Raw genomic sequence first — 27594 nt, 5'->3', positions numbered from 1 at the left:
CGATACAAGGTAGTAGTATGGGCAGAATGAAATCCTCTGCCGTTTGTTTTTTTCACTAACTTTTGTGTTTATACAAAATTTGTGGGGATTTAGGCACAAATTCCACACAGAGACAGATTTGGAGAAAATATGTACAGATATTTCTGTTATATATCCTAAAAAAGGTTAATTTACTAAATGCATTGCTTAATTTTGTGATTTACACTAATGTAATCAGTCACGCTAATCTTAAAAACTCAATCTTGGATGTTGTTCTTAGGTTGAAAGTCCTATCCATGAGACTGATCAGTAATACATAATACTTTTATTAGGGTACAATACCATATCACTTTAAAAACTAAATTTCCATAGCAAACCTCTGCCTTTTCAATTACTGTTCACTCAATACCAGCTCTTTGTAGGGTTTGAAAAGTGCTGGAGAAAGAAGCATCAGTCAATGTGCAAAAATGCTCCTGATGGATGCTTTTGTGACACTGCACTGTAATGTAGATAAAGTGAAAGGTCCTGAAAAACCCCCCTTTCTTGGAGACTAGAAATATGTATATGAAATTAAAATATGCATGAAAACTTATTCTGGAAGTGCTTTAGCTTGGAAGCCATCTCAAAATGTGTCTTAGGAGTTAAACTATTTTTGTGCAAGTCACAGTATCTCAAAGACCAGCTCATTAGAACCATCTGTGAGCCTGCTTTAGATTTAAAACTCTTATTTGGAAAATGTGCTGGCCTGCAAGCACCAGATGATCTTTGAAAGCTGCTTCATACCAAGGAATGCCCTAAGCACACATGTTTATTTTGGAACTTCTTTCTCAAAAGGCTCCTTTTCTTCTCTCCCATCGTCACAACTTTGTCTTTCGTGTGGTCCTTCCCAGTCCGGAAAGGGCTAACTTCAGTTCTCAAAGATAAACAGTCATTACAGCTACTGAATCATGACCTGGCACAGTGAAGCAGGTATAAACCATCTGAGAAGGAACTATACCTGTAGGTACCAAGTGAAGAGCAGAAAGTCAGTCAGCCAGAACTCCAGAAGTCAGGAAGGAAATTTGAGAATTAGAAATTGTAGAACAGCGCCATTACTGTTCAGTACAGCTTGAAAAGCAAAAAGCTCACTGGCTTACTTCTCCTTTCATTTCTACCCCATATTAGTCATTTATCTCAGACTTCTTCCCATTTTCAGTTTAGAACAGAGCTATACAATCTGTTCCTCAAAACATGCCACCTACTACCTTTCAGAGAGAATAATCCACAGCTACTTCCCTTTAAATACAAGGTAGTTGCTGCATAACAGTTTTCAGGCTCTGACTCCATCATAAAGAAAGAAAGAAAAGGATGTTTCAAGTCACAAATATGCTAGACATGATCACAAGTTCTTCCTCTCCCATGAAATATGGGACCTTCCTTCAACATGGATATTTTCTAATCATTTAAATGGCAATAGGGTTCATCCTTCAATTGCTTCCATCTGCCCTGGCCTTTCCTCATGCCTGCATGCAACGTGCATACCCAAAATAAGAACATCTCTTCTAAATTATAAATAGAACCTCAGCATCTGCTCTGTGCTCACACGGATCCCCTCTATCACCTGTTTCATTCATCAGTGATTATAACCCTTTTTTCACTAGAGAGTTGATTAAAGTTATGTCTTTTTTTCTCATTTCTAAATGAAGAATGGTACGTAGGTAGCAATGAAAACTGATGCTCTGTATTCTTTTCTTAACACAAAAGACTGTGCTTTTCAAAAACACTGAATGCATCTGTCACCTATAAATTAAACTCCAGAGATATCTCTACAGTTTTATTTGCCTTTTTGACTATATATGCATTAGATTGTATATCCTATCCACTCTTTATATGCGTCAAAGTTCCACCTACATCTGCAGGTTTTTTTAATGCCTTTCTTTTCCACATTTTTACTTTTTCTCCACTCGTTTTTCACTGCTGTTCCCTTTACTCATTTCCTTCATGGTTAGATTTGTACTTGTATCTCTTGGTATTTCCCATGGTAGCCAGAAGGCTCTTATGTTTTGCATCGTGTTTCCCTAGACATCATCTTCACTTCCTTCAAGCTCCTTTCTCCATGAATCATTCATAAGTTGATCTACTTCCTAGTGCTCTATTTTTTCACACCCTCCAGGGTCAGATTTATTGCCTGTCCTAGGACTTGCTTTGAAAGACTGCTAAGCTGTAACCTGAAGTAAATGGGAGGTACAGGAGCTCAAACCATCAGAAATACAGTCTGAAAGATACAAGATTTAGCCTATATAAACCCTGGCAGTCTTAGGTTTCCTACATATTTATAATTTCTTCTGTGACTTGCTGCAGTCTTTGATGAAACTTCATGAATAATATATCTTGGCTGCAGTTGTCTGCATATATCATCTTAAAAAAAATAGAGAATTACAACATTTGAAAGGAATTTCAGCAGAAAAGACAGGACTTCTTCCTATTCAAATATTTGTGACTATTTACCTTTTGCAAGGTAAAGAAAAGGTAAAACTGCAAAAGTGATTATGCCTGCAAAAGAAATGGATACAGTCCAAAGCATCCTTTGCCCAAACAGAATGAACAGTCTCCTGAGAGAGCGTTAGCCAAAATACATCGTAACCTACCATTATTTTCCACTAAGTATATGCATTTAATTAGGGTTAATGCAAAGGAGATTTCTATAATTCGATGTGAAGAATTAAAACAAGAAACCACTTGCTGTCATCTGTATACCAGAACTGTGAGCTGGTTACCGAGCAGCAAGGCAGAACCCCCGGTGCCTGCCTGCCTCCTTGGCTGCAAGATGCCTGCTGTGATAACACGATTGTAAAGTTAACATTATATAAAGCTGAAAGGAAATGAAACCCTAGGGCAAGCAAAATTTTCCTGACACTTGATAAAGGGTGGATCGCATCGATCTGTATCACTTCCTGGGGTTAAAAGGACAGAGAATGCATCAGCATTGACACTTGGCTGGTTGCAGTAAGGAGAAAGATCAGCATCAGCCCAAGTTATAAACTTATATGAAACAACAGACATTGAAGATTTTGTCTACTGTTTCCAGTATACACACTTCCTCAATAAAAGCTGCATACAGCTTGATCAAAGTATGTCCCCAAAGCAAGAAGGGGGAAAATACAGATATTAGGAAAAAGCCTCATTTTACTGGACAGTTATCAAAGCTAGAAACTGTGCAGTAATGTACTTGGATGGGGTTTTCTCCCAGTATATTAGTTAAGAAAATATTAAAGTGAAAGAAATGTGGAGATGAGCAGATGAAAGTAATAAAAGCAGATCCCATAGCCTGAATGTTCAGCTGGCTCAAAACTGACAGTTATTTCCCTAACATCTAAATACTGCTGTTCAAATATGGTTTATTTTTCTTCTTTTCTGACAGAATTATTCAAAGGAAATAAGAGATTTTGAGTCTATAGCAAGAATTGCTCAAAAATTTACTGTTCACTAGGACTCTATCCAGATTTGGCCAAAGTGACACTATTTAAATGCTTCAATATAAGCATGTCCAGTGCTTTATATCGACCTTAAGGCCAGACTAAAACCCTGCTTCCATTATAAGCAGTCATACAAATAGTACTGATGAGTTTGAAAAGAGTGCTTAGGGATAGCTGCCTACCAGAGGGATAATCTCACCTCAAAACTCTTTTGTGAAGCAGGAACTTATTTCCAGTAGCATTCACAGCTTTGTCATCCACCATAAAAAGGATGTCTGGCTACAACTGGCTGCTGTTAAGGCTAAACAATCCTATGTTTGTATCATTAAACCACCTTGTCTGGAACTCATATTAAGTATTGTGCTTAAGGGAGGTAATATCTCTCTGGAATTGAAAAGCCACATAGTACAAGTATTCTGTTTTACAATGAACACATTCTTTGACCAACTACTGAAATAGGGATGTCTTTTTTCATGTATCCTTTTACCTAGCTTGACTGCTCCAGTTATACATACTTTATTTTAAGGTACGTATACAAAAAGAGCACAAGCTAGCTCCGAACTACCCTGTATTTGCCTCCTTATAATTTATTTATACTTTAGGTTCTCAAAAATGTTTACTTCTTTTAAGAAACAGAAATTACCTGATAAAAGTATTTCCGATACGCAAGACTTGCTAAAGGACATTATGAACAGCTTCCTCTGTCACTTGACAAATGAGGTTTTGAATTCTGATCTCTTTTCAATACCCACCAATTCCAGCTCTTACCAACACTTAAACCTTCCTCACATGGCCTCAATAATGATGTAAAATTTGTTAGTTGAGATCCCAAATGCCTTTGCCTCTTCACTCTGAGCTATGTAGGCAATGCAAAGAGGAAGAAAAGCTGACTTGCTGATGCTACTTTAGCTGCTCTTGGGCTCCTGAGTGCTACAGGAATATGGCAATATCCCACATAGGAGACTAGAGGTAACAGACGATGCAAGACCAGCAGAGGAATTCCTTGGAGTCAGGCAATTTGGCACAGCTAAAGCAAAAATTTTTGGAGAAACATCCAGCCTTGCTTATCAGGTGTGTTCAATGAGGTGCAGGCATGAAAGGCTCATTATTTTTTGAGGCTGTCAATAACACATACTGTATTTTACTACTTATTTGTGAACTGAATATAAAAACGCGGGTTCAGAAAAACAGCTTTCAGAAGGGAGCACGCACTCTGGCATTTGTTTGTGTGCCACTTTATTCTTCAGATCATTTCAAGGGCTCTTCCCACAAACAAATGTGTTTCATTTTATGAATAATGGTCTGCTAAGGGGCCATGCCTTTCCTTTCTTTCATATATCAAATCCTATTATAAAGAAATTGCTCTTTTGCTTTTGTTGTTGTTAATTCAATAAAGCAAAGATGGAGTAAGCAGTTTTCAAGTGGAGACATCTGGGAAATACCAGCAACTGAAATCTGTGCTAATTCAGAATATGGTTGGCACATTGGCTTGTCTCCTTTTGGTCTTGATCCTAGAAAACATGCTTCAGGGAAAATATTTTTCTTTGGATGTCCAGGGCATGGTGACCTTGTGTTTTCCCATCTCTTATTAATCATAAGATACTGACCTGTCTATGCTGGCAAACTCATTAATCTCTTATTAAAACAATTACATCCTATCAAGTTACAATTCAGAATGAGAGCTATAAAATCATTTGCTTTGTGTGCTGAAAAATTATATGATCAATTGTAAGAACTTAATTGTAATTTTGAAATTACAGTTATAAATGTGGTTGTTTTTTTTTCTACTCTAACATTTGTCCGTGAATAACTTGGCACAGTTAATTAGAAACAGTATGAACACAACAAAAACTGTAATATATGAACGATAACCAGCCAACTGACTGATTGAAGAAAGTAAGAATGACCTCAATCAGTATATGTGATCAGACACTGCTGTAGACATACTGCTCTCCTACCTAAACAATAAGGAAACCCAAATTTAGAACAAACTGCCCACCATGTGCACTTGAATTCTTCAGAAATGAGAGCTACAGCCATCCAAGCAATGAGGTTGCTGCTATGTGTCCTCAAGAAGGATAAACTATTATCTTCCTGAAACATTACTTTAAAAATATACCTTTTCAGAAGCTGGATATTGGAAATACAACAAAAAAACCCTGCCCAAACCAATTTGGAATGTTATTAAAATGAGAAACAAAAGGTGTAGTGGATGCTTATTTTTATCCATGCAGGAGGTTAGCAGTGAACGCACAAAGCAAGCACAGCACTTGAAAAGGCAATAAAATACTTTCTTCTGCTTAGTTGATGGCAATCAAACATGTACAACTAATTATGCAGAAATGGCAGAAGTCACTGGAGCTTGCAGGACATACTTTACAATAACATTACTATAAAACATCCTGACTTCTAAAGAATAAAAAGAATACAGCAAATGAAGTACTGAGCTGTCTGCTTCATCAAATACAAGCTGTTCTTTCAAGGTAAAGTCCTCCTTTTAGCCCAGAGGTAAACCAGAAGACTTATCCATTACCTGCTGTCACAGGATAGAATCTGAGCATCTACACCAGCTACTGATGCGAAACCAGGGACTTTTTTTAGCATACAAAAAGCTGAAAAAAGACTGAAATTGAAATGCTGACATGAAAGGAATTTAAAGTACTACTAATGAGTATTATTTTTATAATGTAATCACCTTTCTGAGAAAAGGAATTATTTAGCAACTTACACTGAAAAAAACAAGCTTATTATTTCAAGATACTTATAACACAGTCAAGATGCATCCCATTTGGCTTACAATGCCTTTTCACATACCACACATCTGATAGCCAGGAGTTCACAATTGATTCTTGGGAGGCCTGACATACCATTAAGCAGTACATCCTCCAACATTACAGCTACTTTAGTCATGAATGTAATATGTTTGTTTAGTCATCAGGTCAGGACAGTGTAAGCCCTCAGAGGTGAGGGATAATGAAGGCAGAGAGGAGTTTCAGACTGCTGAAGAAAGGACAGGAAACGTTACGGTCCACAACTGGGGATCTAGACAGAAACGCCTAAATGTAGGCTAAAGAAATTCATAGAAGTACCTCTTGAGAACATTCTTGTTCTGACTGTTGGTCCAATCCACTTTCAGCTCATTAAAGAGAGGCTGGAATAATGTGTTCTTACTCCAGAAATACAAGCCTCTGCACGCATTCATCACCGGGACTTGGTAATTAGGAACAGCCTGGAACAGTTCACTGTATGGCCCAGCTCTAAACCATTTCTCTTTTCCTCCGTTGTCCTACTCTCTTGCTTTCCTGATTACCCTGGTCTGGAATCCATCTATCTCCTCCCTTCCTTACTGGATCAACTTCTCTTGTCACCATCTATTGTGCTACCCACCCACGTCCATCACTGTCATCTCACATTGCTCACTGACGCATGTGATAGTTAAATATAAGCTTTCTAAAAGCATTCATTGGTAACAAATTAAAATGACTAAAATTAGAATTGAGCAGAAATTGTCTGAGATTTAAAAAGCAGTAGTATTACATGATACACCTTTCTTGCTAAGTAATACCTTACTTTTTTGCACTGATGATGAAATTAAACTGTACAGGGGGCTGGCATGAACCACCTACAATTGAGAGACACAGAACTACTCTGCTGAGCTCATTTCACACTAAGTACAGACCAAAGTCATACTTCTTCCTTTTGAAACAAGAATTGTGAGAAGTACTTAACGCAAGATATCCTTTTAGCCTGTTACAGAAAACACTGTAGCTGCACATAGGTAAAAGAAGGGGTTTATTTACAGGAAGACATGACTTTAAAGCCAGCATATTTTAAAATGAATGTCAAAAGTTCTTAGACACTAGGATAGATGCCTTTCCTTTCTGATATAAAACTGATGGGGAAAAATAATCCACCATGTGCCTAAATTATCATAATTCATTTTACTTCAACTGTAAAGAATTCAAACATAATACCCGCAGCAATCACTAATGCAAAGCAAAATCTCAGTCCTTAACTTCCAGTTACAGATTGCCTTTAAAGATGCTTATGGCATAACAGATCTAGTACGAGACTTACGCACGTTTTCTACCTCATGTAGGTCTCCTTCCTAAGCACCAAGCAATTATGTTTTCCTCTTGCAAATTCTCCTGAAAATATACTTTTAAGAAACTTCCTATATCATCCTTGGCAATTGACTTTCTCTGTACTTCTTTCCATTTCAATTATCACACTGTGCACCATATCCAAGGAGCTCTGCTAGCCCTCAGCTTCTCACTCCTACCCACTGAAAAGAAGTGAAAAAATGTGACAACTGAAGGAACTGACAGAAAAGCACACCAACCCTCTGAGGCAAGATGAGCCCCGATAGCTTTAGCATACATTGACACTCGAAACAAAGGTCTGATCGTTCCCCTCTCCCTGACAGCTTGCATCCAGCTCTCTCAGGATGCTCATAGTTGTGAAGCCATAGAAATTAACTCAGCATTAACTGCACAAGAGTATGCACAACTCCTTTGGTTCAGCTCCATGCTATAATGGTTGCTTTAAGGTTTGGTACCTGACATAATGAGACAGTTCTTCTGGACTAGCATGCAGACACATATACCCACACGGAGACATGGGGTTACCCACCTTCCGATAACCAGCCAACTACGTCTGAACTGTACTTCAGTAAGACCAAAAGACAGAAGAGGGGTGTCAGCCTTGAGACTGAGACCCCACGGTTCAATTCCTGTCTCACCTGTGTATTTCCTCTGACTGTGAGCAATCTGCATCTCCATGCTACACAGTGTGGAAGGTTTATTCCTCCCCCTTCATGTCAAAACATCACGTTATAATGAAGGATTAAGGTACCAAAATTCTAAGTATTTTGTCAACAGAAATTAGCTGATGGGCTATTTAGAAAGTATTTACCATCCAGTAAAATTTCTAGAGGGTTTTGACTTCAGTCTCCATAGTTACCAGAACCAAGCACAACTTGTATGGGAAGAGACACAAAGTCAATTACATTTTTCATAGTGGGCTCACAGTATGAACTAAACAAGTCCGTAGATTTTAAAGGTCTGCTCTTTAATGAAGTCTTCCTTCAGAGATGCTGAAAATTAACCTAATGAGCAAATCTTGATAGCTCATCTGCATTTTAAGGTATAATAATATCACTTACTTGGTTTTCATTATTAAAATGTTTTGATTTGAAAGTCAGTACAGACAGTGCCTATTCAAAAGCTGACTCATCTTTTCTCATTAAAGGTAAGTGAATGGAGAGAGAATAAATTGCTTTTCTACCAGCAACAACAGGGTTCTGAAATCTAGGTCACATTAAAGAACTGTCTTATATACAAGCTTTAGACATTGAATTGGCTTTTTCCTTGCTGTGAAACATTAGAAATCACACACATGTTCAATCACCAATAAACTGGCTAGCAACATGTTCATAATTGGTAATTCTTCATTTGATCAAGCTATATTCTGTCCTTATTAGTGTCACCTTTTATCTAGCTTCTCTGCTTGTACATAATTACTGTAATGCTCTAACCCTCATACATCAAATTAAACAAGTGGGGTCTAATTTCTACATCCTGTAACAATACCCACAAGTAAGACCAGTTACGTGAAAACCATGTCATTCCTTGCTCACATTCAACAAAATGTGCTTTTAGCCCAAATAAGGAGAGGTCAGGGATAATTCAGGATTTAAAACCCATTTGTAAATGGACATTTCTTGGAATGTCACTGGAAACCAGGATTAGAATTTTGTAAGAGCCTGGCTAACTGGATTAGATGTCTGAAATAAATAGGGTGTAATTCTATAAAGTCTACAAAGACAAAGTATTACCCTGGGTGCAAATAATCAGCTGCACAGAAGCAAGTGGGGTATGTCCAGCTAGCCCTTGGTTCAGCAGAAAAGCCTTTGGAAGTCCAGGAAAGCCCAAACTTCATACGATTCAGTAACGTAAAGCTATAAGGGAAAGGGAAAACCATTCGGGGATGTAAGAGCTGGTGTGTCAGATATTGAAGCAAACAAACTTATCATGCCATTTTTGTCTCCAACAGGCAGGTCTCAAGTACAGAACTCAATATAATTCTGATGAATTAGAGAGAACTCAGAGAAACACAAGGGTGATGAAATGGCTAGGAGACATGCTGTGTAAGGGAAAAAAAAGAGCAAACTGGTATCAGTTTAATTTGGGGAACAGAAAACAGTGTAGAGATGATCTGGTCTTCAGATATGTTAAAAGCTGCTACAAAGAGAAAAACAGCAGGATGTTTTCAATAACTATAGGGATGAAGGCAAGTAGTAATGTGCTTAAGCTGCAATAAGGAGGATTTATGCCAAAGGAAAAGCTTTCTAATGGCAAAGATAACTAGGGATGGGAATAGTTAGCCTATAGAAGCTGTGGAATATGCCAGACAAATACCTGTTTGGATTAATGTAGGTATAATTCATGTTGCTGGTGGGTGACTTACTGAATTGTTGGAGGTCCTTTCAGGCTAAATCTTTTCTGATTCCTTGGTAGCAAAGTACCATCTAAGTGCTAGTTTCCTAAACTTTTGTATAATTTACATCACACGCAGACATTTCTGCTGCTTCCCATTTGCAAGGCATTTTTAGGTCTTGTTTCACAGGAGTAATATATTTTACTTATATTACATTCAAAAAAACCTCTGTTTCTCTCTTTCTAAATATTTATTACAAAACCAAACCAGTACTGGCCAAAGAAACAGGCTTCATAGTACAGGGTTTTTTTAGGCTTGTCAGTGCCTGAACTTACATCCCGCTAATACTAAAACCAACCAAACAACAAAAACACTGCCAAAGGTGAAACTGTGAAAGGTTTTATTGCTGTCTACTGCCTCAATAATAAACTACTCAACCTTGATTTGGCTTCGCTGGCCTTACTTATTTAGGTAACATTATAGGCACTGCTTTTAAGCACAGATATGCACTTAAACATTGCTATTTCAGCAGTGATGACGCTCTAGCTCAGTGATCTCACATTTGTTTGAGTCAGGGATCAAAAATTCTGAGAGATTATCATTATGAACCCTGCAATTGAAACGAACATGGAAATGTTAAGGTTCTGTAGACAAGCTGTAAATTGGCTGCAAGAGATTTGTGGTCCAGTGGCTGTTGACAAACTGCAGCTTGGAAACCACAGCTGTAATTCTGAATTACTTTGAAATACGTGGATAACCAGGCATTAAAAAACCAATTCAGATCAAATACACAGCAATAAAAGGTTGCAATAAATACAGAGTACCAAAATACAGCCATTCAAACTAAAAAGGCAAGAAACTGAGCCCAGTAGGATGGAGCTTATGCCTTATGGCTGCCTCTATTCTCAAGTCTACCCTTCGCAATTAGTCATTCTCCTTTTCTAATGCAGACTTCAAGAGGTTAAGACAGTGTAAAGGTGCTACTTAAATGGGGATAACAATCCTAATCAAGGCTTACAAATGATGTAAATAAAGCAGATCCTATTGGATTTATAGACTGAAAAATGGACTTCTCACAGGTCCAGTGCTCCATTTTTAACTCAATTTCCATGCACACTCATTTTAATTTCATTTATATCGGAAGTATTTTAAATATTATATTACTACTACATGTCTGAAGTGGAACTCTTCCCTTCCATTGCGATGAAACATTTTCAACTTCTTGAACAGATTTTCCTTTTGGAATCGCCGTTCTATGAACACTGTCACAATTAATACCCTTCATTCTTATTTACCATGCAGGCAAAATTGGAGATTTAAATGATTTGCAGAAAATGCAAAGTCTTGCTGCATGTAAACAGTTTTGTAGAATAAGCTTTTAAATTGTTGTCTGTGACCTTGGAAAACTGCATTAAATATGCCTGGATTTTTTTCTTCCTGGTGGTTATAGAATCCATTTTCCCTATATTGCAACTTTGAATTTTATTTCTTATTAAAGTACATCAGTTGTTCACCTCTGGCTTTCTTATTGTGATTGGATTTGCAGGGTATCTAAAGAGCTGCTGATAAGCTATCGATTTTGTAATATAATATTCTCATTTGCAGAATGAGGCAAACAATATTACAGGGCAAAAGGGATCCACTTCTCATCCCATGTGTATGTGACATTATGTGCTGGGACAATTAAAATTAAGACAAGGGTTATCCTCAGTTTACATCATTGAAGACAGAATGAAAGGAAAATTACCAAGTTTTAGTTCAAGTCCCAAACTCTATTCCTGTGCTGCACCAGCCACGTTTTCAGATCAGTAGAAAAAATGTGGGTAACTGCAATTTAATGAAAAATATGAACATTTCTTGCAATCTTAAGTGTGATTTTTGGACAAATTATCAGCTTGTGAATTAGCCACCGCTCCTGCGTAGAGTCACTCACAGTGCACAGTTGACAGCAGGGACCTACAATACAGATGGAGCACATGTTGAACTGGAAGACAAGTGATCCCAGTTCCTATGAAGTTTCCCATTCAGCAGAGCTGGAAACCAGAAAACCACTGCCCCACAGAGACCAAACCAAGTGATGCATTCAGCAGCAGCATGAAACTTGTGTCTTGCTCTATTTGGTCTTACTCTTATGATGTCTTTACAAGATGAGACTGAGCAAACAAGAAAGCAACCAAATTCCAGTTTCAAGACCAAACTGGGAGATGCTTCAGCCACGTAAGGAAGAGGATTTACATCTCATGTTGTCTTCAGAACTTAGTGGAAGCCAGGAAGATATGCTACAGGCACACCTAAATCCTGCTCTTCCGTAAGGAAAAATTGATTTTGGAGCAATGTTCTTGAGAAGATGACAACATCTGCTATAACTCCATGATGCTACATGAGGAATACAGTGCCAACATTTTGTGGTGTAAGACTGCAGTACCCATAGCTCAGAATTCCACATAATTCTGCAAGTAGGAGCCACAGATGACCAGGTCATATTCCAAAATTACTGACGTGATTCTGGAACATTTCTTTTAAAAATGTCAAGTCAGAAAAAAATCAGCAGTAAAAAGTTCTGTTAATAACTGAATATTATGACTTTTGACAAAAATGAAATGACCCTCCCCTGAGGTATGTTTGTTTTGAGGAAAAAAAGTTCAGCCTTCAGGGACTTGCAAAACAGAGAATTCATCCACTGGATAGAAGTTGATAAATTCCCTTTTAGGAAAATTCACCTCTTTTGTTAAAAGTTTCAAAGGAATAAGAAGTTTTAATTTCACCAAATGAGTATTTTCTAATAGAAGCACTGTCTCAGAAAATGTTTAACTGACAAACAAAACCTCTTTTTAAAGCACGTGGCACTGATTTTAATTCTTTTGCTAGTCGGGAACTATTAGAAAGAGGAGCTGTACAGATGTGTTCAGGATGTACACTGTATTATTTAATAGGTCCCTTCTACTTCTGATTTCAATAATCCCCTGAAATATTTATGGCCTTGCCAGCACCATGAATACACAGACAATCTATCTCTTTATTTACCATTATGCTGCTCCTTCCTGAGCAGCTCTTCGAGAAAGGAAGTAAAGGTACAGTTCTAGTTTATTAGCTGAAAGAATATTGAAGGTATGCTACCCTCCCAACGCAGTTCTGTCCCCACAAAAATTATCTGGCAGGAAATAATCTTCTCTTTCTAATACTAGAAGTATAAAAAGACAGCAGTGTGAGTTTCAGCAACCACTGGCAACCAGACAATATTCCTGGGGTCAACAGAAGACTTGTATTTTGATATTCAGCCTCTGCAAGTGCATTTTAATATCATTAGCCTAATTATCAGAAGTCAAGTTAGCCAGGGTATGCCTACCCATGCTACAACTACATCTGGATTTCGCTGTACAGGCAAACACCAAAAAGTGGGGGACAAGCCCACACTTGTATGTCAACTACTTCAGAACTCTCATGCGGAACTACAGCCAATTATCTGTACAAAATATAGCACTGTTTTTCAGGAACAAACCAGTAAAAGTCTATATGGCATTAATTCTGTTGTAATAAACAACAAATAAATAGAGAAGAAAGATGAATACTTAACGATATTAAGATTAAAAGTTCTCAAAATAGCAAAACTGGTATTTGTGAAGACTTGCTGCTCTACCTTGTTAACTGTGTTTCACCTACGCTGTCAAAAGAATTTGTGGGGACAACTAACACTTTGCTAAACATGCAATGGTTTTGGCAACTGACTATAATATAGTTTAAAAGACTAAACTGAAGAAATGGGTAGATTGCATATTTCAGCCTGAGACCTTAAGACTTTGGTACAAAGATCAAAAGCAACTTAACTATCAAGAGAACAAGCACTAATGGACACTACCACCAGCAGCTTCCATCGCCTTCTTTTTATAGATAGGTGGTATACAAAGAAAAGTAATACAAAAACTGGATAATTAATCTTCTGCCTGTAGAATCTTCATAATCAAAGGCATAGTAACTACTGTGACTAGCAAGATCAATATCATAGAATCATAGAATAGTTAGGGTTGGAAAGAATCTTAAGATCACATCTAGTTCCAACCCCCTGCCATGGGCAGGAACAGCTCACCCTAAACCACGTCACCCAAGTGATACAATATCAGTAAGGGAATAGGAACTTTGGAAGCTATATTAATTTGGAGACCATTTCAGAGGACTTCAGCATGACTGCCGTGTGTCAGATCCCAGGCTGGCAACAGATTAAAGGAACATATGGGCAAAAAGTAGTTCAAGATGCAGTGCTTGAGTTCCTGCTGAGCAGAGAAAGAGGCTTCATAGCACTTAATGGATACTGATGACTGGGATTACATCAACAAGAGCAAGATTGTATCTTGGATAGAAATTTCAGAGGCAGAATGAGGAAATCAGCAGTCAAAATACTTGAAAGCTGCATTATGCTAGTGCACATTTCAAAATGCCGATTGCCTGCTATTTTATGAAGAGATAAGCGTGTTCCAGGGTTAATCAGATTTTGGCCATTACCAGTACCAAGGATATTTCTTTTCTAATTTTGTAATAGGAAAGAAGAAAATGCTTTCTCAATTTTTTTTAGCATGATTTGCACCATATGGTCTACTAAGTGCAGCCAGCAACTACTTTTAAATGCTACAGTTCTTTCACTGATGCATTATTACCCTTTGTATGATGAAAGTAATTTTATGTCTTCAGGAGATGCTCATATACTACAAAGCAGAAAGGCCTCTCAGGACTTTGTTTCTAAAAATAGCTTACAACCTCTCAAGAAGATGAAGGATGAACCTTTCAAGGGATGAGCTTGATTATTATTCTGTTTGTTACTTTCTTATTTGCATTTCTGGATCTGGAGGATCCTGTAGTAGTAAGCACTGGAAAACAAGTTTGGTTTGGTTGGGTTGTTTTTTTTTAACAGAATCCTTACTTGAAGAATTGCCAAACTGATTTCACATAGCTGTCACTCAACCTACACAGCTGAAAACTGATCTGCGGCGTTATCACAAGGCAATATGTGCTTAGAGATTTTCAGGAATACACTGAACTTCTTGAAACCTCTTGGGCAAAATGTTGTGCTATTATGGATGGAAAAGGATAGTTTGGGTGGCTAATAAATAAATATGTAATTTGGACCTGGTTCTCAAGCATGATCTTCAAGAAGGGAAGCAGTTTCCTTTTGGAAGAACACTCCACAACCTTGTCCTTGCATCTAGATTTGTTTCACATGTAAATGAATCAAAAGGTATTTTGGTTGGGGCTCCTTTACTTGGTGTTGTAGAAAATGAAGCAACTAATGAAAGAGAAGTTCTACTGAGAAGGTAAGATGGTTGCCCAGCTGTATATTTTCATGCACTTAGCAATCTCACATATATTAATTTCAATTCTCTAAGAACTTATTAAGAAATTATTACATCATGGGCATCTTTGCAGAAGAAAAACCTCCTTCAGTCTGCAATGTAAAGTCTATTGTACTTTTCTCTTTGATGTATGATATTTACGAGATGCTACATACTTGAGAGCCCCCTCTTTATGACAGCCCATCTGGAAGAAAATGGAAGATCATACAGGAAACATTTTGTGAGAATCTGGCATAGAAGACTGCAGACAGAATGCTACTAAACAGTTACTCTGCCTTAATTACTATATTTTGAGCAAGAAGGACAGAGAGAGAAAGCAAGCAAGGTTTAAAGCTTTAATCTCATACACAAGCTTGTCAGAGCCCAAATCTATCTGTAATACTCTCCAAATCAGAATGAACTCAGAAGGATGACGTTCAATCTTTAAATCCTTCTCTGCAGAGCTATATTTAACTCTCAGGTTCACAAAATGGATCCCTGCTGTGGCTCCAGAGCTTTCTAACATGTATCCTACCTATTACATGCAACACAACGATGTTAGAATCCAGCCACATTTAGAACTAAAAGTTCTCCTTGCACGATTTCCTGTGCAATGTGATAGAAACGACTCAATGTGACAGAACTCTACCACTGTCACTAATGGAAAACCAATTATCTCCTCTCCTGGCCACTGTTACTTTTATTTCCAACAGTAACTCTAGTTCTAATATTCTGGGGCCTTCTGAGCAATTTTTGTATCTTACTCCCCCATAGGATGTCATAGTTAGCCAGAAATACTGAATAGTTAACCATTGTCAAATAAGGCATTTTTTGTATCTTGAAACATTTCCTCTACAAATATATTTATTCAGTCCCTTCTAAATGAATTCTCAAACAAGGTAAAAAGGATATTCAAGTCTTTGATACAAAGATTATTGTCAACCATAATTCACCAGCTTTCCAAAAACTCTTGTAATGTGTCAGACCATTTCTGTTTTGTTTTTGCTGGATTAGAACTGACACTTGTGCCCAACTACAGGTAAATACAATCAAAACATACAATTGTTTCGATGATCTGAACTGGGTATCATATAATAAGCCACAGCTGTTTTTTAGATTTGCAGCTGCATGCATGTATTACAGTAACTGCTCATGAGCTAGCATAATGTTTACCAATGGGAACAGATTTCTGTTAACGACCTGAGGATATACATGTATCTCCCAATGAAACTGCAGGCTGCATTCACTCCCTACAGCAAGAAAGTCTTCATTTAGATACTTTGATACATGTAAATTCAGCAGAACAACGTTTTGTAAACATGCCCATATGAAAATAGAGCGTTACAGCCAGGAAACTGTGCTAACTCTACGTGATTTGGGAAATGTTCATATTCCTCACCTTGGCATTAATTTTCTGCTTTAAGATTTCCAGGAAAAAATGTCCTCTAGAATAACTTTATATTTTAATTAGTTTGATGCAGGTGCATTCTGAACTGACACCGAACCTGCCCTGTCCCTCTGGTGCTATCAATGGTTTATTCTGCCATTTCACATCCAGTTTGAAATCAAAGTCTCTATCTTCTGATTTGTTTCCCCAAGGACGTTTCCTGACTTCAAAACTCACATTAAAAAGTCCTTAACAATAATGCTCTGCTTTTCTAAGAACTTGGAGAAGTCTTCTCATTCTGATGCATCCTTCAGGTCCTGAAAGAAGGATCTCTCTCACTGTGGTTTAAGGTACTGAGTTATTAAAGCTCATGTTCCAAAATCCTGTTGACTTAATCTGCATTCACCACTTTTGTTCAAAGCCCATCAAGATCAATGTAAATATTCCCACCAGTGAGTTGCAGGTGATGTCTTTTGAGACAAGGAAACCCAAGTCTCTAGAATACCTTGTGCTGCTTCCTCCTGATGTTTAGACCCTGAACTACAGAAAGTCCTCTGTATGTTGTATTTGGAAGAGTGATGAATGATATTAACAGCATCAAAATAACTTCTTACTATTACACTTTCATCAGGTCTTTGTTAGATAAAAGCCTGTTGATGAACACAAAAGTAAAGAGACTGTGCAAAAGGCAAAGGAAGCAGAATAACAGAAGTGAAAAAAGGAAAACTGAATCATGGTGACTACTAAAACACTGCTCTCAGCAAGCAAGATGCTAAATCAGGACATTTGATGGAAAAAAGGAAGTATTTATGTGTGTGTGTATACATGCAGGCATGCACACAAAGACACACATGCTCACTCACAGTCTAGTTCCAAAATGGCACGGACAGACTTGGCAAGGTCTCTGGCTTCTGCTGCAAGAGCTGTTGTGACAGTAGGTCCAGTCCTTCCCAACCGTGCGAGAAGTGCTTTAGCAGACAATGTTGACGTTCTGTCACTAAGTGAACAAAAATTACTATGTATTTGTAAGGTTCTAAAAGAAATGGTTACTTTTAATAAAGCAAAACTGTGTTTCTAGATCGGTTTTGATCTCATTGTATGAACAAAAAAAGATTCCCACTATCAAATTGACGAGCTCGCCTCAGAAGCGGCTCTGTCTGTACAATAAAGGTATTAGGAAAGTTCAATTCAAGCAACATTCATGACTCAAAATCCAGCATCAAGAACTAGTGGGTGTCACAAAGTAACTTGCTTAAAAGTGATTTTCATATTAACATTTAAGAAGGGACGCTGCTTTTGGGGACCCAATTGTTCTATGCTGTTAACCATACTTAAATTGATATCCATATATTCAATTTATATATGTGCTACTGGATTAAGGATGATGCAAAACCACTTGGACAAACCTAAAAATAAAATAAAATTATAACCCACTATTAAGGTTCCTTGCAATTTTAACTAATCCTTAACACATTATAATTACTTTATGGAAACATCCAGACAACCATAGCTATGTAATTACTAACTGCTTTAATTTAATGCTGAGGTTTTTAATGAAGCTGTATCCTGAAAGCCTCATTTATAATTCATGCCATTCCCTCTCTTCCAATAAGATGACACTCAGAAGCATACAGCAAAAAGTAGAGAAAAAAATAGTTACAAGATGATTTTTAGAGAATTTGAAACAATGGTAGAGTTTTTCAACATGAATTTTGTCAGTTCAATATTAATAACTATGCCATTCCATTACCTTAAAGCTGTTGAGGGAGTAGAGTTATCTGACAGTACTTCATGCACGATCTGTTGGCCATAATCAAAAGTTAACAGTTTATAAACCACCACAGTCAAAAAGTTAATACCTTATAATATGATGTTCTACTTGGGTGAGGGGGATTGGATTTGTAATTAAAGATTCTAGCCTCTTCCAGCTAGAAGGGTAAAAGTAAAAACCAAGATATTACAGCCACTTTAAATGAAGTGAATATAACAACATCACTCAGTTCCCATAACACTTCAAAATATTATCAAATATTACTTTTGCCTCTGGGAAACTTCAGAAATTGATGGGTTTGTGAGAATTTAGGTGAAAAAAAAAAATTACCTGATGCGTTTCATTTGTGTAGAAGAGCAAACCATAAAGATTAAGTAAATTCCTACATGGATCTGTACACTTACGTGCCACCTTTATTTGTAACAATAAAGAGATCTCTGCAAACTAGTTTTAGTCAGTTTATTATGTCCTTTACTCAGAAACATCAACACAAAAGTTTTCCAAATAAAATACTTCAAGAAAGGAAAGGCAAAGTTACCTCCACAAACTGGAGTAATTTTTCAGTAGCCACCTCAAAGGTCTTCCTAGCCGATTCCGATTTCCGCAGCTGGCAGTCAAGCACTGTCACTCTCTTTCTCAAGTCTTGGATATTATCCTGGGAAAGATATTTTAAGGCTTTTATTCTAATCATTCTCTGCTGAGGCTCACAGAGATACACGGTGTGAATGGAAATGGATGTCTGAAATGTTTAACACACACTTTTCCATGTTCCTGACAAACACAGCTGCTCCTGAGGCAGGTGTACGTGATCTGCTAGTAAATCAGCTCCCACACTGCAACAGCTCTGGGCAAATGATACAAAGGTAAATTGAAATTGGCAGCTAACAGCAGTGACAGGGCTGCAACTTCAGTTTGAACTGATTCATGAATGGATCAAAAACACCAGCCTGATAATGGTGACAGTATCTGTCAGCAGGGTGGCGTAAATAGCCAGTATGTGAATAAACTCAGTCTGTTGGTTTGTATCTGTACATCCTTTGGGAAACTGAATAATTATGGCATCTCTTGGAGAAAATTACCCCCTAGTATTTCTCTACATGCACTTGTATAACCTATTGATCAGTGTTATGCATCTCTCTGTACTTAAGCTACAGAGAATGTGAGCCTCATTAGCTTAAGTTCTGGAGGCTCTAAGTTTCAGCTTGAGTTCCTAGCACTGTTTGTGCAACAGGACCACGAGTGAAGTCTTCACATGTATATGGGCATATTTGTTTAGCTAAGCTGGCTGCTGAACAGATCATTTACACCAAAATACTCTCCAAATTAAAGAAAATATCACTACCATTAAAAATAAACTTTAACATCCCTGTAGGTGATCTTGTCTGAAAGCCCACTATCTACTATAAAATCCTCATAAAAACCCCATTCATTATCTTTACTTGAAGCAAACAAGTAGACACATCTGTTTGTACACACTATATAAAGCAGCAACATCATGATCACTCTGAATGTCAAAGAACCTGTGGATTAAAACACCCTTTTTTTTGCAATCTCACTGGCCACTATTGGAGAAGTGGCTGGCAAGCCCTCACATGGACCTTATTCTTTTATACCAAAAAGAGCATACCACAGAATTGACACTACCTAGAGTACACTACCTACTTGATACTGCTTCTTTTGAGTAAGAAGTGCAGAGAATCAAACCTCAACTCAGACATTCAAGTGCTCATTCAGAATTTCAGGAATTCAAGCTAGCATCTGAAAACCAAATCGCTGAGAAAACAACCCACATGCTCTGAATTTCTTCAAATTCTGGTATTTATTCAAGTCCTAGAAAACAAACAGTGCTTCGAAAATACCAGACATTAAAGATGGGGCATCTCACCCAGAAAGAAGAACTAGGGTGTGATTCATCTCATCACACACACTGAGGATTAGATGAGAGGAATTCCTCCCTGGAAGCTACAAGTACTCGCTATGTCACTTCTTGGCAAGCTTGTATATCACAGAGTTCAGTTTTAGCTTTCAATACTAATTCTCATGATGAAATAAGATGATGTTTCAGTAGGTTTTCTTCATCAATTCATACGCACACCCCCGTACCATGAAGAAACCAAGGTAAACACACAAACACCAACCTGTCTGCACTTGTTCAAACTGTGCGTAGAAAATGGATCTGCAATTATGAGGAAAAGTTTAGAAAGGCCTCAAACACTTTATTCCTTAGAGTGTTCTGAAATGCCTCAGTGGAGATGAAATGGTCTGAAAATATGAGGCTCAATTAAAAATGTTGTGGGTTGGGTTTGGTTTTGTTTCTGCAGGATACTGTTAGTAGCCTTAAATCATTATCTTGATTAAATCTAAATTTACTTCAGAAGACTACTGGATCTTACACTGTTATTTGCCTAACAAACATATACATGAAGGCCATTTTTATATAAATACAAAAGCATACAAGTATATGTATAGTCTTTAAAGATAATAAATTTGCAGCCTGGAAGCTATTCCATGCTTTAATGTTTGAGATGTGCCATTTTGACCCATGACCCACATATGCTTCCAACTCCTGTTTTTCCAACCCAAAGATATATGGATAAAGGAAGACGCAACACGCTCCACATTACCCCCTTCCCTACGCACCATTCCAGTTATTGAATAATACAAGACAAACAGTGACCTACTTTGGAAGAGCAGATGAAAAGAAAATGAAAACAAGATACATGACAACAGCAGGGAAACCATGGTAACTATGACCAGTGGCTGCTTTGCTTACTTTATTTTGGCCAGAATGATCTGTGAGCTGAGCCTTCAGCTCTACAATTTCAGCTTCCAACAGGCGAATAACTTCTTCATAGTCCATTTCCATTCCCCGAGCCTGCCTTTGTGCGGCTTCTGCAAGATGAATCCTACTTCGCAGGGCTCTTGTCTCTTCTACAGCTGCCTTGGCTTCCTGTAGGTGATGGAATTTAATTGAGAAGTTATAACTCCAGTTCACAAAGTAGTACAGATTTAGCTTAAAAGTGCTGCAGTTGGCATTAGGGCTACCTTTTAATATTTATGGTTAAATGGTTCAGTTGTTGATCTTTAAGTGTAGTATTTGCAAGCAAAGAATAGGTATTTACAGAGAGAGATGATTTTCCTAATAAATTAAATCACAAATTCTATGATTACTGCAAATCTAATTGAATGAAAGGTTTTATAGAAACACACCTGATGCTGTTAAGCTGCCCATCATTTCCATGCTAAAAAAGCATGAGATGTTACTTCATTTTATTATTATTGCCTGAATTCACACTCAATTCACAGTTCACACATCATGTAGGTGGAGTTCTAATGCAAATATTCAGTCCACACTATTCTCAAGTAAGTGTTGGTTTCTATTTCTCTGCCTAGTTCCTGCTCTTATAGCGTTATCCTGTATTATCACAGAAGAGTGTTAGATAAAAATGATATATAAATAATGTATGGAAAAATCAGGATATTAAAAACTGTTGGCTTGAATTCAGCTAAAGTAATCCCTGAATGTCATGAAATCTGATTTTGAGAAGGATATTGCTCAGTTCATTTTACTATTAATTCAAGTTAACTTTGTTTTGTAAATTTAGAAAGTCAAACTAAAGGTCTGGTGAACAGATGAGTTTACACTAGGAAACAGCAAACAAACTGCTCATCAAAAGTGCAGACGTAGAGGCGCACCGGCACCAAAACCCGTAAACCATCCTTCCCTCAGCTTTTGATGAATTTTCTGAATCATTAAAGTTATAAATTGAAATATACAAATTCACAGAGCTAGAAATTCTTCAAGTTCTTCAGGGAAGGATACTCAGGTGAATATTCTACTCCTAGTCTACCTATTGTAGACTTATTATCAAAGCTATATCCTGGTTGGGAACAGAACTAGTGAGAAATAGGCAGGGAGAAAAAAAGTAAACCCACTATGAATCCATAACAAGCAGGAAATAACCCTCTAGAAACTAGTGCTGAAATCACAGCTTCTGAAAACAACTGAATGACCAAATCTTCCTATTTTTGTGGCAAAAAAGTCATACAATGTTTAACAGGCGTCATAACTGTCTAGAGAGGTTAGTGAAGCTTACAAAAGCAGACTTAATTCTATTCTTTCCTAACTTAAAAGCATTTGTTCTGTGCAAGCAACATCCTTCAAGTCAGGTTTTCCTATACTTTGTCATAATGTAAAATGATCTACCAATCTCAGATTCTACAAGTTTTTAACCTGTACACTGTTAGTCTTAAATAATACATATTTCCTTCAAACTGTAAGTAAACTGATCTCAATGACATATATATAGGCCATCATCTTCCTAATATTTACGAGGGTTTTGCAATATAATACCTATTTGGATGATTGCCAGGGACATTCTGGTCTCTTAGAAAATTAAGCATAAAACAAGTCATCACACATGTAGCAAACAGCAACATCATGAGTGAATCCACGTCACATTGGTGTGATGTAGTTCAGAGGTTTCTGTTATAGGCACACAAGTGATAAGGGACATATTTAAATAACCTTTAATGTGACAGCAAGTATAATGACTTATGTTTTTCCTCTTTTTACTTTTGGAAGCACAAGGCATTAGATGAGCCTATTCTACATGATACGCACCTCCACCTGCAAACACAGACTGTTCAACAGTTTATCACTGCATGTCTGTCTGTTATCCAGGTTGTTAGAGAGCTGTCTGTCTGCACAGCACTAAAAGCAGCGCAAAAGGCTATCACTGAAATCATCCAATGAAAGACCACCAGAACAATCCAGCCCTCCTGCAAGCTGCTCATTGCTGTTCTTCCTCCTAGAAGCAATTCAGAGAATGCAGGGGCTTCGGAGAAGTGAAGGAATCTGTAAGGTAGAGGACAAAATCACTGCCCAGGTAGAGGGTGCCTTCTTGCTGCTGTAAGAGATGGTGTGACCCAGCAGCAAGAAAAGCTGGGCCCACTGATACAGAGGATGATGGGGTAGTGAAGGTATCCTTCAGCAATAGGCTGGAGGTGGGAAAAAGACTCGGAGACAAAAGTGAAAAGACGGTCTGATATTAAATTGGACTAATATAAATGAACATAGAGGCCTTGACAAAGGGTGGCATTTTAAAAATGCACACATAGGAATTACTTACATAAACTGGCATCAGAAAAGTCATGGGAAAATTGCTGTAATGAAAAGGGAGGTCTTAATTTTGAAACAAGACCTCCTTGAGAGAAAGGTTTAATCTCTTATAATCCAGAACTGCCTTCACTCCTCCATTGTTTTTTTGGAAGCCCAATTGTTGAATATTAATTTCTCTGTAATAGCAGACTAAGTATGACCAGATTTCAACAGTGAAAGACCTAAAGGAATAATTAATGAACAATGGATTCTTCCATTACAATGAAACGATTATTCACACTACAACTGAACTAGCAAAATTTCCTGACAAACCAGAGCTGTTTGTAGAGCAGGGAGGCACAAAAAGAAACGATACCATCAGGCTTCCCCACCCTACAGTTACTGAAGCCGGCATGGTGGTGATCTTTCTTATACAGATGAGGGGCCCCCACCAGTGAAGAACAGATGGATAACAGCATGCTTCAGCAGCATCTTCTCTTGTCCTGTTCAACTGCTTGCATGAAAGAAGACGCAACTGAAATGGAATCTGCAGCTGCTAATATTTCATGTCTACAAATGCCTGATGGGACCATTTGTCCTAATCTGGTATGAAGCCACTACAACGAATAAGAAACTGCAGGCTGGATGACAGCAACTGAATCCTTACAGAATCAATTTCAAGGTACAGATTTCTTTGAAAGCCAGGTTCTATTTCTTTCTTGGATAAATTCAAGTTTATCAAAGTTACATTCCAGCCACCACAAACACTGGAACAAAGGTATTCTTTTAAACAACATGAAAAATTGTAGTTACAGTTGAATTATGTTTGTTCATTAACTTTACCAAAATTATAAGATGAAAACATTCTTTACAAAAACTTAAGAGTATCTTTATTATGTATTAAAATAAAAAAGCTAATGAAACAAAAATAAACCCAATACTTCTTTCAGGCATGGTGAAATAAATCTTACATTGCTTCTAAACCAGCAGCCATTCAAGTCCTGCTCTTCAAAGCACCTTTTTTCCTCTTAGAAAACATAAGCACATAACAGCAAATATCAGCCCTATGAAATAAAGTCCAGCAGTATGGGAGACCACAAACAGTATCCTACCTTTACAACCTCTCAGATTTATTATGTTCAGCTGAAGCGATTCAGTGACAATTAAGTGCACCAAAGCAGCTCTACTAAATAAGAGATCATTCAGGTTGGTATGACCCAGCATTTTCAGCCCCAGAGAATACAGTCAATCTTATCCCAGGAGATAAAAGACACCATTACAGATCTCACATTCACGGTGTTGACAAGACTTCAGATACTCAAAAGTGCCTTTCTATGCTTTGCGCCAATTTCAGCTTCCATATGATTTCAAGGAAGACCCAAAGATAGTGCAACATTACAATCTTAAAGTAAAAAGTATCAATTAATACATTTTAATTCTCACAGATCAACATTAGAAAATAATTACTACCTCGTTTCAAATGTAGCCCTATTTCCAAAGAGTTTGTTTATGCTGTCAGCTACTGATTCATGCACTGTTTAATGAACTGCTACTAACAAAACATGTTCATTAACCAGAATATTTGTATGCCTGTCCTAATTAAGATGTAATCTCAGCAATTCACAATTAGTTGACAATAGAAGAACCACACAAGATACTCCAAGATATGATGGGTAGCCTGTATCTTCACTTAAAACCTTGCTTTTTCAGGAAAGCAGTGATTTAAAAAGAAAAAAGTTAAAATTATATTGAATTCAGAAGACCTTATGCACATACTTGAGCCAGTTTGTAAGTTTGCTTTTAATCAGTCTCAAAAACATACCCATTATTTCATTTCACTTCAGCAGGAATGCATCATCATAAGGCAAATAGCCGCTTGTATTCCAAGCGGCCTCTTTGTACTCCAAGTAGCCTATACCACCATGAATCTCAGCGTCAGCACTGGTTCTGAACCACAGAAATATACGTAAAACACTTGAAAATGCACCATGTATAAACAGAACTAAAATTCCCACTAAAGGCATGCTTGTATCTCCTAAAATAGTGCTGTCATTACCTATAATTTACTATTTCTCTTTCATTTCCCTATGCGGAACCTTTTCAACAGCAGTCACTTAACATGCTTACTAGAAAATCAGAGGGCTGCGCTGCAAGCTGACCTACACCACCGCATGATGGTACTTGAGAGAAAAATTAAAGTTCGAGGACCTCATGTGGTAGAAAACTGGCATTGCTGCCACTTAGAGCATCCTAAACCACCTTTGTCCAAATCCACCTTTGCAGTAAGAGCAGGTCTGTGAAGTGAAACACTCGATGCTGAGGACCTGATATCCTCGCTGTCTACATTTTAGAGTCTGTACTTTGTACCAGCTTTAGTCTAGACTGGTAGACTGAACATCTGCTCTGGTTTAGAGCAACAGACTGAACACCCATTAGTGAATGGAAACAAGAGGTGAGCTACTGGCACATACTTCCAGTTCAATTTTATCCAAAAAAGAATCCATTTTATTTCCCTGCTGTCCCACGGTTTCGTGAGGCTACAGCAGAACACTCATGGAAAAAGCTTTCAAACAGTTCTTTTATAGTCAAGGTGATAATGAAGGTGCTGAAGAAATCTACATACATGAGCAAAAATGTAAACCTAATCTTAAGAACAGTACACAGATTTTTTAACCTCTATCTTGCACCTTTACATATGGCATCTGATGGAACAGACAGCCATGAGAAACCTGCAAGGAATACGTATAACAGTACAGGATAGCAGAAAGGCAGCCAGATCACAAGAAGAAAACAGCTGACAGAATGACAGTCAGTACAAGCAGGAAACAGGAAAGTTACTTGGTTTTGAATCCAGGCTACAAATTACATGGGATTTACATATAATTGGAAATTTCCTTAAAGAGACACAAGAAGGCTAAATTTCATACAAAACTCTGATTTCTTCTCTCATGGATAGGTATGGAGACGTAAACAAGGCATTCTTCACAAAACACTACCATTTTTTTCCTGGTACGTATCAGGTAGAATTGTCAAGTGTCTATATTTTCATACTTAAAACTCTGGCTGACATATGAAGTAGTTAACGTTTGGTCTGTAGAACAGGCACACTGTTGCCTAAGAACAGGAAAATCACTTCAAGAACACCTAAGACCAGACAGGTACATTATTACCCAACTTACCTGATCCAGCTTATCTTACAGTTTTCAGCCTCAATTCAACAGCAGAGAATTATTGCTCTAAAAACTTAAGGATCAGTATTCTCCAATTCTAATCAAAAGCTCTGTAGTTACAAAAGAACCACTTTGTGTTGAAGTCACTGGGGAAGTATAGTCTATATGAGATTCAAGAAAGAAATGCTTCCTTCTCCCACAAATAACAGTAAAAAAAGGAGAATATTTTCTGTTTAAAGAAACTTCAACATACTTGCTTGACGATCTGTAGCTGCTCTGTTAACCGTTTCTCTAAATTCATGGATTCAGATAATTTTTCCTGTTAAAAAAAGAAATTAATAATCAGGTCTGAAATCAGAGAGTTTTTACTCCTAAAACCCAATTAGCTTTTTCACAACTACAGTTAGCAACACTTCAGTTCTATCAATATGTTTCTGTGGCCACTGTGTTTCTAGGCCACAATGTAAGTCTGTTATTAATGTTGCATCATCAGAAACACACCTATCCAAAATGTTCTGATGGAAATAATAATCAACAGCATTTACAGAACCTGTGACAAAGCCAAATCTTAATCTAAAAGGCAGTTTTTCAAAGGGTTCATTGATAACTGTTCAAATTTCTTGGGCATTTGAGGATTACTCACTGAACATTCCTGTGAGACAAGTAAAACACACATTTAATTCTGCATCAGGACTTCTTATGTTTCTGGTTGTGAAAAAAGAAATTCAGGAGCATAGCACAACGGGTGTAGCCCAAGTTATTAAGAAACAACAAATGTATTTGTGGCTTTGGGTCTTAGGCATTTTGTAATGTCTGTGAAAATAGGTATTAATTTTGAAAACAGATTAATCTATCCTCCAGTTCTGACTTCTTCCAGAAGTATCAGCAGATGCCAGGGAACTGCAGTTCCCAGGATCACACGTTTCTAAATAAAATTGCTATGCAAATCACTTCTCTAAATTCACTTTTGTT

At 37.5% G+C, this 27594-nt stretch overlaps 1 protein-coding gene across 5 annotated transcripts in view; it reads right to left on the bottom strand.

Annotated features, from left to right (window-relative positions):
* The window catches only part of STXBP4 (syntaxin binding protein 4), a 66237-nt gene that overhangs the window by 15998 nt on the left and 22645 nt on the right, over nucleotides 1-27594 (bottom strand). For 3 of the 5 annotated variants that reach the window (XM_057418527.1, XM_057418528.1, XM_057418526.1), the window contains exons 16-20: nucleotides 26876-26941; nucleotides 21125-21301; nucleotides 18890-19006; nucleotides 18331-18380; nucleotides 17444-17577 (exon numbers count right to left, since the gene is read on the bottom strand). In XM_057418527.1, the coding sequence (XP_057274510.1) occupies nucleotides 17444-17577; nucleotides 18331-18380; nucleotides 18890-19006; nucleotides 21125-21301; nucleotides 26876-26941 (544 nt within the window). The remainder of the gene's footprint in view (nucleotides 1-17443; nucleotides 17578-18330; nucleotides 18381-18889; nucleotides 19007-21124; nucleotides 21302-26875; nucleotides 26942-27594) is intronic. The other 2 variants (XM_057418529.1, XM_057418530.1) reach the window with 1 other exon arrangement.

This window comes from Pezoporus wallicus, unplaced genomic scaffold (genome assembly GCF_028554395.1).
Source record: "Pezoporus wallicus isolate ANWC-B61680 ecotype Strahan unplaced genomic scaffold, APGP_CSIRO_Pwel_v1 contig_3710, whole genome shotgun sequence".
Classification (NCBI taxonomy): Eukaryota; Metazoa; Chordata; class Aves; order Psittaciformes; family Psittacidae; genus Pezoporus; species Pezoporus wallicus.
Note: the sequence above shows the minus strand (reverse complement) of the source record. Positions and strands in the feature narration are given on the sequence as shown.